This window comes from Periplaneta americana, chromosome 13, assembly GCF_040183065.1.
Source record: "Periplaneta americana isolate PAMFEO1 chromosome 13, P.americana_PAMFEO1_priV1, whole genome shotgun sequence".
NCBI lineage: Eukaryota > Metazoa > Arthropoda > Insecta > Blattodea > Blattidae > Periplaneta > Periplaneta americana.
Genome location: NC_091129.1, coordinates 5531233 through 5541702, shown reverse-complemented (window position 1 = coordinate 5541702; position 10470 = coordinate 5531233). Strand labels below are relative to the sequence as shown.

At 33.9% G+C, this 10470-nt stretch overlaps 1 protein-coding gene across 2 annotated transcripts in view; it reads right to left on the bottom strand.

Moving 5' to 3' along the window:
- LOC138711694 (alpha-tocopherol transfer protein-like) overlaps positions 1 to 3477 on the bottom strand; it is a 24588-nt gene extending 21111 nt beyond the window's left edge. The window contains exons 1-2 of one of the 2 annotated variants that reach the window (XM_069842830.1): positions 3420 to 3477; positions 457 to 614 (exon numbers count right to left, since the gene is read on the bottom strand). In XM_069842830.1, the coding sequence (XP_069698931.1) occupies positions 457 to 601 (145 nt within the window). In that variant the 5' untranslated portion in view covers positions 602 to 614; positions 3420 to 3477. Of the gene's footprint in view, positions 1 to 456; positions 615 to 3395 lie in introns of both variants that reach the window. The other variant, XM_069842829.1, reaches the window with a different exon arrangement.
- Between the last annotated feature and the right edge of the window lie 6993 nt (positions 3478 to 10470).

Sequence of the window (10470 nt, the reverse complement as noted above, 5' to 3'; positions counted from 1 at the left end):
AGGAAAACACGAAAAACAGACAAATTTTGATGTTTCACTGTATTGCCGACCAATATTCTTGATGTTTTTCTATAGCACTGCAGAGGACATGCCTCCTGTTGACAGCCTCTCAAAACTTACGTTCACGCTATTGTAAAGCCGCAGTAAAATCATATATGCACTACTGCGGAATTAGCCGAGTTTCCCCTAGATAAAGTCTTGGATTTAGAAGCGTAGAGTTGTTAAGGTTTGACATAAAATTAACCCATGTGTGTTCGGCGAGGGCATTTCTTCCTTTTAAACGACGAGCAACAGTGACGTAGGATAACATTTAACCATGTGCCTGCATGCGATTCTGATATTCTACCTCGTTTAGGGCCTAGAAACGGCCGCTCTAACATACCTGACTTAACAGGAATAAAATAGTGTAATATGACTGAACACACGTATTGATTAACGTGCAATTTTGTTACGTACCAGATTCTTCAGGCAGATGGGGCTCCGTGGCTAGCCATTTCTTCAGAGCTTCTACTGATTCCTTCACCCTTTCTTCATTTAATCCCAATTCTTTCCAGATTTTTTGTACCACATCCTTACCCGGGGCTCGGAATTCTTTCGCCATTACAATTCGTACTCTGGAAATGAAAATAAATAAACATTGGTTCGTTTAAGAAATGTGTGATGCTTATATTTAACATGTTGTAGCTTCAAGAATTGGAAATGATGATTCATTCTGAATTTGTATCTGTGTGTTACGTGATGATTACATAATTGAGGAGTGTTGAATCGAAAAGCCCTCATGTCATCCGGAGACGAAATGCTGTTCCAAACGGATTCCTCCTGTTGCTGTAGAGCTGAATCGACCTGTGAAACCAGTTTCTTTCAGAAAGCGCTCCTTAACAGTCCAAAATAGCTTGTCAGATACCTCTGAGTCCATGGAGATGTATGGAACAAAGGGAGCTTTGTAACATAAATGAAAATAATCTAGTATTTTCCGCTGCATTGTTCGTTTTGGAAGCGATTTCTGAAACTTACTGGAGTCACATTGCAAAGCAATCTGATATCATCGGTGAGGTGATGTTTTCGCGCAATTGTATTGTCAACAATGGCAGCTAAAGATAAGTTGAAATGAAATCTGTTCTGTTAAAGATTTGCAGCGTTGTGTGATATAACACGTGGAGAAAATTCAAGTAAATATTAATTAATGTGGAATTCGTAGTACCGGTTGCAATCTTTAGTATGGGGATAAGATAAAGTTTGAAGGAAAAGGAACTAAGACATATAAGGAGGTATAAGTAAGGTAACTTAACTTATATTTCTTACTAAAGAATCTATAATACAAAGTAATAGTAGTACATTATGCAACGAGCCTATACTGAAGGTAAGTAAGAAGCGAGTATGGATATTTATGAAACGAGAGCAAGCGAGTTTCATAATTTTCATACGAGCTTCTTAATTACCATTATAGGCGAGTTTCATACGACTTTTTATGCTCGACCATATTTCTAACTTGATATTATTAAATTTCTTTGTAACTGACCTTGGCGAATGTCCCGTATGTTGTGAGATGTGCGCAGACGCGAAAGTATTGATTTTTTCCGAGGACCAGATGTTCACATTGACCTTGCTAGGCCATAAGAACCTACAGAGATAACATTGAAATTAAATTACACATTGAAAAACGAGATGACAAATTTAATTTATTTGAATATTATTTACAATTAACGCTAAATATTTCAGTAATAGAACATAACCTTCTGCGACAGTATTGGATTTCCAGCCTCCGTGACTTTTCGCTAATTCTCTTTCGATTGCATATCCGAGAATAATCGATACTTGCGGTTTTATAACGGTAGAAAGCTGACCTGTCATTGGCTGAACAGTTGTAACCTGAGTCGTCATTGGTTGAAAGACCTGACCTTTAATGAGTAGGTGTACTTTAATGACATGCATTAAAGGTCTGCTACCAGGTGTATAATTACTACATTTCGGCATGGTCGAACATAAAGAATATATAAAGGATAACTTGCAGACTCGGACACTTTTTTGCTCACAGCATTAGAAATAGAAGCCTGTGGATGGTCTACTGCCACCAGCACACACGAAAATTCCATTCCAGGACTATTGTCATTTACCATTTGCTCTCCTAGACTTTTCAGGATTACACTCAAAAAGTGAAACTACGAAAATTTATAATCTAAAATCTGTGTCTTAAGTTCAAATAATGTCATATAAATTGCTGAAATAACATTATAAATCTAAATATTACAAACCACTCTTGCATGTCCACAATTTATTTTCAGCAAGAGTGTTATAAGTCAGTTTAATTTTAAATTGATTCTTTCGAAATGACTTCAAGATTAATTGGAATAACGACGTAAGTAGAAATAGTAAATCCAGGAGGTGGATATTATAGGATATTTCTCGAAGACCGTCGTATTTCGAAATGTGACTTTCTGGGTTTATAGTAATTTTCATCCAAAAAGTCATGTTTCCAAATGTAACTCTTCAATTTATATTATGACAATCTGGTTATGCTTACTTTTTCATAATTAACGTCACATTCTAAAATAATACTCTCTTGATGCAAACAGAACTAATCTTAGTTCTCTCTTCTCGACAATAAATTTTCAACGCCAGATGTAGCGTTCTTCGTGCAAAACGTGTAGTGATAAGAAGGCAAGATCTAAAGCACAATTGAAATATGCCATTGTTGCTATTAAACTAATTGCGAAATTCTATGAGTGCAACGACGTCACAACTATCCTCTAGCGGGTAATTTTGGAAGCTGCGTTATTACAATTTACCAGTTAAAAGTGCATCTCAAAATGATTCCTTCTATAGCAGTAATTCAAAACTTATTAATTTTGAGTAGTAACATCCTTCTTCCAAATAAGCGACATGGAAATAATTATTTTCTGTGAAATTGCCGCACTTCAGCGTTTCATTCTTGCATTGTAAAGACTAGAAGCCGAAGCTCTGTTCTTATTCAATTAAACAAAAAGAGCAATGTTGCAACACCTACCAACTACTGAGGTATTTCATTGTAGCCAACGAATCTGGTTAAATTATACTCACACGAATAACAACATCGATTATAAAGTACATACAGTAGGTGCTGGTGGTATATATTTCGAGATAATGCCGTTAACTCACCATTTCCTTTAGTTCATTTCCTTCCATAACATTCACTTGTACATCAATTTCGAAATACTTCAACAGGTCAGAATGAAACAAAGAAACTCGATGATTGGAATTGAATTAATTATGTGGAGACCCAATAAAATTAACGCATGTGCTTCTAAATACTGCTAATTACTCCAATTAGGTTATACTCATAAAGAATAAGAGAAAGCAGCTGTCCGTTGAACTAACAATGACGACCCTATATGACGTCATGTGATATAAATTCGTACTTAGCTAGTTCCGGCCCAACTCACAGATTTGCAGACGTCCGTCACTCCGTGGTTCCCAGCTATACTGACTTGTTCCCTTGCAGACTGATATAATATGAAATCTGTGGAATATGTTTGTATAATATCTCTCAAAATTGAATGTACGCCAATTTTTTTATCGCATGTTATTCTAAAACACGATAGTGGACATGAACTGTTGAATTAGTTACAAAGTTTTCACGATTACATACGAGGAAGATTATTAATTAAGATATACTGACAAGCCATGGGCATTATTTATAGTTTTTTTTAAATAGTCCTATACGAGTCCTTACATTTGGCACCTGCTGTTATTCTAATTACTCTTTTTTTGTTTTGATAATAGGAATATACTGTTACTATCAGTGGAATTTCCCCAGAATATTATTCTAAAAACTCATTACCGAGTGGAAGTATGCAAGGTATATTGTTTTTAATGTGTTTATATTTAAATCTATATTGATAGTTAGTAATAATGCAAAAGATAGTATTATCTTTTGCATAGATCTAATAGCAAAACATGCTTAACTTACCATTAAGTACGAGAAAAATTCGTACTGGCATCGGGAATCGAACCCAGGACCTCTCAGCTGTGCGCGCTGAGTGCTCTTAACCAACTGAGCCATACCGGGACACGATCCACGATACGATTCGATACATGAATTTATTTTGGGGGTAATTTATTTAATATGATTTTTCCAATTTAACACATTATCGATTTTTGAGCCAAGAAATCTGGTTGTTGTTGTTGTTGTTTCTAATAGGGTTCTGTTGTTAATTTCTGCGCTTGAAATTTGCGAGGTTGAATTTGGACAGGATTTAAATTGAATTATGTTAGTTTTTTACAGTTTAATACTAATTTATTGACTGAGAACCAGTCACATATTTTGAAGAGAATTCCTTCTGTTGAGTGCGTAAGAATGATGTTATTTTTAGTTAAGAATTGGAAAACGAAATCTGTACAAAGCAATTAACAACACATTTTTAGCTTTAGGATACTAGTCAATTAAAGAAATGACACTTCCGAATACTTCATTCTCTATTTGTAATATTTTTTCGTCTTAAAACTGAAGAAAAATGGTAATTTACCAACAATTTCAAATTAGTGTAATTCTGAAAATATTGATATTAGGACAAATGTTTATATGACATTTTTTTTTTCGCTCAGAATGACTTCGAAAATAATCTCCGTAAGTGACGGTGAATCCTCGTTAATATGGTATACGAATCATAAACCCTGCGCTTCGCTGGACTTGTTAGAAATAAATATAAAATAATCACATAATGAAAATAATAATAATAATAATAATAATAATAATAATAATAATAATGGCTTTATTTAACCTGGCAGAGTTAAGGCCGTAAGGCCTTCTCTTACACTCAACCAGGATTAAAACTTGCTTACATAGTTGAACATAAAACTGGATCGGATTTAAGTGATTACATACTGATACAATTTAAGTACATAATGAGATCTAAAGATGTAGATACATAAAGATTCACCTCATTAAAATAAAAATAAACATAGTGGAATACATATTAATGTTGTTAGAATCAAATACGAATCACATAAGAACAGAAGCCGATAATTCAATAAAAAAGAAAAATGTACACAGTAAAAATAAAAATAAACACATTAGTATACATATTAGTATTAGATTACATTTACGTGGGATTTACATAATTAAACCAGAAACCATCAATTGAATAAAATGTACACAAAAATAGATTAATAATAAAAAAACAACACAGTGGGATACATATAGGAGGTAAGTGATAAATAAACAGGATTTACATGATTACGCAATAAAAATAAGAAACAAAAAAAATAAATAAATAACAATAAATACTGTGGAACACATTCCATTAAATATTTGCAACGCGTTTGGTCTGGCAACTCATCATAAGATATTTTTCTAATTTACATTTAAAATGAATTAAACTTCGGCAGCCCTTGACTTCAGGCGGCAGAGAATTCCAGTGACGAGAAGTAGCAACAGTGAAAGATGAAGAATAAAGAGATGATGTGTGCAGTGGTATTTCTAGCGTGTTATCATATTGTGACCGAGTATTTAAGTTATGATACCGAGAAACACTGTGGAATTGGACAGATTAGTAAGAGGGAGTAGAGGTGTGCAAAATTCGGTATAAGAGAGAAAGAGAATGTAACTTTCTCCTCTCATTTAACCTGAGCCACAATAATTTATCGAAAGAAGGCGAAATGTGATCGTAGTAGCGGACATTACAAATGAAACGAACACACGCATTATGAACTCGTTGCAGTTTCTGGGAATAATCTACCCTGAGGTCACTGAATAAAGCGTCACAATAATCGAATAAGACATTTGGTCCAGGCAACAGTCGTGTTTGATAGAAGGATAAATCGTTTAATACATTACTTAATTAATATTGTACTTAAATAATTAAAATACGATAATTTGGTCCAGATAGCACTCATTTTCTGCAAGAATAATTTCTTTTATATGTTTTTTAATGTTATTACATGCAAATAATTAAAATAGAATAATTTGGTTCAGAGCAGATCCGTTCTTGGTGCAAGAATATTTCGTTCAACATATTTCTAAATTAGTCTTGACTGCATCCTTTAATAAATCACTCCTAATTAATGTGAATATATAATGGATTGTGTAGGAAGATAATTTTTTATGTTAACTTCACTGTGCATCTTTCTCTCTTAGTTAAGTGTATTAATACACACTTTAACATCTGTTGCCATGTCGCAAGTTTAGAATGTGTGGGTATACTAGAAGGCTGTTTTTACACTTGTTGAATTCCTGTTTCTGTAGTGTGTTGTGCATGGCTTGCGTTTACGTAACTGATTATAGGTTTTGATTAATGTTTATCGTATTGGTAATTGAGGCGGTGATGAATCATAGCATAATAAATTTCCAATCTGACATTTGCCTTTATCACTAAAGGAAATCATAAAAACCCCTGTCAGATTGATCGGCCACAGACTTTGAACCTGTGACCTCCCGAATGATAGTCTCAAATTATACAGTCCGTCTCAACTCGCTTGGTTGTGCACCACTGTTTACGTAAATAAAAATTATTTATGTAAATAGAAAGATGAAAATAAATGTTGTACTGGACATAAATATAATTGTAAGAAAAATAGGAAACGAATATGGGAACATCATGAGCCCAGAAACGCCATTTCGTGACACTTTTTAAATTAACTCAGCTCCAGTGAGCGCAATGGTAAAATAAATACTTATTTTCACTCAATGTCTGCTGTATTTTTGGTGCAGTAAAAATATTGATCTTTACGACAAAACTCTTACAAATAGTTTGCTATTATGTTCTGTAGAAAAAAAAAGAAACTGAAGTGTATAAAAATAAGATAATTTTATGTGGACAAAACAAAGTTTAAATAATCAAGTTATACAATATTTCGACAGAATATCAAGTTTTGTTTACGTAAAGATTTATTTTAATCTTTCTTCAGTCCTGAATTAGTTCAAGGGGAAAATTGTTCCGGGGCCGGGTATTGTAGTCCTGACATAGCATTACATCCATCTAGAGCAGGCCTGCACAAGGTTTGCGCTCTCCGAGCCGGCTCACAGCTCATGAGCGGAATGCAGATATTAGCTGCGCTCTTTATAAGGGTGGACTGGAAGAAGGGGTGGATCTCGTACAAAATATACACAAAAGGAAGTAATATTACGAGTGCTTATTAAATGAATTCTCGTTCTATATTTGCAAAAATATCTTGGACTATTATTAATTAATAAAGAAATATTTATTTTACAGAAGTAATAGAAATTCTATAGCTACTTAAATGTACAATATCATTTTGTTATACTTTTATTTATCAGTACATCAAAACGAGGTTTTATGCTGTTGGCAGCTGAAAGGAACAGTAGCCTACTGATCGTAATGAAACATCAGTTACAGATGTTCGATGTCTGCCTTTATTAAAGTTGATTATAGAAAATAGTTGCTCACAAATATAAATGTTGAGCCAAACATAGCAATCATATTCACAGCCAGCCTGTATAGTCGTGGATATTATTTCTAATGTTCAGTCTTGTAAAACTCAACCAGGCTAGTAGTATTATTCAAACGATCTTTAGCCCTTAGGTCCCATTGAAGATCAATAAGTTCGAGCTGTAAATCGTTAAACGTTAAATGTTACGTTCCGTCATTTAGATTCCTCCATACTGTACTGTAGCAGTAAGTAAGCAACGTGAAACAGTTACTGAGAATAGGCCTACACACTGCACTCCACTAGATAGCTGAGTGGTCGTTTCCCCCTCCTCTACCTATAGCAAGTCTGTGTCATTCTGACGTATCTTCCTCTCCTTTTCGGCGAGCGGTAAACAAAGCTCTCCCGCTCCGAAGGAGCGCGCGCGCTCATTGAGCGCTGTTTGTGCAGGCGTTATCTACAGAAACTACAATTATTTCAAATAATGGAGTTATCCAAATCGTTTAATTAGTTTCTGAGATTACTTCACACAAACACTCTCTGTGTATTAATACTGATAAACGTTTGTATATCCCGGGTTAGAATAAAAATAGCCTGTACCCGTAACATTTTTTATGAAAATCGAGATATTTCTATTTAATTCAGGCTGTCTTTTAGCCCCTCTTTTAAATAAAGTATTTTGAATGCCATATAGCCTAAAATCTAAAGTATAAAAAGAGTGTCACATAGTGCTCAGATATGTGAGGATGAGTGAACACTGTTTCGAGGTTGTGTTACAATGATTTTGTGCTTGAAGCGTGTGTTAATACAGACTCGCAGACTGACAATGCCTTGTGCAGTGCATACAAATGCTGCATTCTCATGCACACAAACATGTTACGTCGTTAGCGAAGCCGGAGTGTATCGCAGCTTGCGTCACACCAGCACAACCTTTGAGTGCACGGCCAACTATGTGTTTTGGTTCAACATATCGTGACCTCCACACCATTGCTGGTCACTTGTCTGTCAAAAGTACGATGAGATTGTATGAATGTAATTTATTTGTGAAACTATTTAGAGATACGAGTTAATTGACAGGAAGTAAGTTAACAAGTGGAATAATACTAGTGTTATTTGTAATGTTACGTTATTCTATTGCAGTGAGAAAAACATACATAAAACATTGCGAAAGTCTGATTCTCAATATCAGACGTGGCGAAAATATTATTGTGCGCCGAGCCGCTGTGTAACCTGCAACGTGCATAGCACTTATGGAGGGAGGCGGACACCCGAAGGGGAAGTCAAGCAACTGTCTGAGTTATTAACGGATTTTCATTTTCCTTACGTCAAGCACTTAAATAGAATTTTATATAGTACAAGGCTACAAACTAATGTTTAGTACGTGTAACGAAGAAAGAAATGAACTATGAAACATAGGACACATTATCACAACCTAAAATTAACTGTCTTCAGAATGTCTCTGCGACAGAGTTTCAAAATCAGGAATTATGTCACTTACTGCCAGTCGTAGTTGATCACGAAGGTATTTGTCTGTCAGTCGTGATCTAAATTTGGTTTTTACTATTTTCATTGTTGAAAATATTTTTTCACAAACGCAAGTTGTAGCGAACATGGCTTCAAAAGAGAAAGCGAAAGAACGAAGTTTCGAAAATTTATTTTTTCGCAAAGATTTGAAAAGTTCAACATTTGTCAAGTCCTTACATATAGCTTTCATTTAAGGAGACACTCAACTTAAAAATTGGAGAAAAAGTGTCAATAGAAATGAAAAATTAAATTTCTACACTAATTTACGTGACAGAATTAAATCAATAGGCAGAATTCTTCCCCTATTCATTGAGAAGTCACAGTCAAATGCACAATGCCAAAAAATAAAAAAAAAAATGATAATTAAAAGTGATATTTCAATTAATGATTGATTGAAAATTGAAATATTTTTTATTTTGAAAAGTATCGTATCTAATGAGCTGAGATTTTGCATGTTACTTTCCATGTGTAGCCTATATTAAATTTTTTACAAATTTGAAAAAGATTGGTCAAATAGGAAAAAAGTTCCAAAATATAGTTGAGTGTCCCCTTAACATCACATTGTAAATCTGTGAGTTTAAATTGAAGATCTAACCGCATTATTCGTAATCTGCTGAAAAAGGATCCACGTACAGAGATAATAATAATAATAATAATAATAATAATAATAATAATAATAATAATAATAATAGTAGTAGTAGTAGTAATAATAATATTTAACCTTTTAATGTTTCATCAGTAACATGTAGTATAATGCCGTTTTGTTATACAACCGTTTTCCTCGTAATACTTGAACAAATCATACATGTAATATTTTCATCATATTGGCAGCAAAAAATGCGTCCTCCGATCCTACTTAAAACTTTCGTTTGTGCGAGATCGTGCGTATTTGCTTGTTTCCGCACAGAACCAATACGCGGTTATTGTGAAATACCACATACAGTATTCCCAACGTAACACACACAACAACTTCCCTCTTCTTACCGCTTAAGCGCGACATTCATTTTACTGCTTTAGGCTTTTAACATATTATTTTTAGAGACGTTTAACATAGTAATAATTATAAATTGGAAACTTACCACTACAATTTCACCTAAATTGCAATGTTAATTATTGGTTTTAAATATTTGCAAAAATTAAGTAAAGTTTACTATTCCTCGAAACTTATTGCATTCCTGATACAAGTAACAATAAGGAAGCCGTGAAAAAATCAACAAGATTCCAGATGCCGATGTTATTACTGCAATATGTTATATAAATAATATTGTTAAAATATTAAAATGAAAAATAAATCATTACATAACCTTACCGTTTGTTTTAAGTTCGCATTTATAGACTGGGGGAAAAAAAGACAGACGTATATCGCGGCCTGCTGGAGTATAGTAAACACAGAAAACATTTTATAGCAACAATGTTGAAGAAAGATATTTTGGTTTTCCGAAGTTGCCGTCATTAAACAGAAACCAACATGGAGATTTCATTGCAACTAATTAGAAATTCGTCTTTCAGGTATGTAATAAACGATCTTCGCACAAAATAATGTACGATACACGAGCGGTATGTTTGTTTTCATGTTCTCGGAAA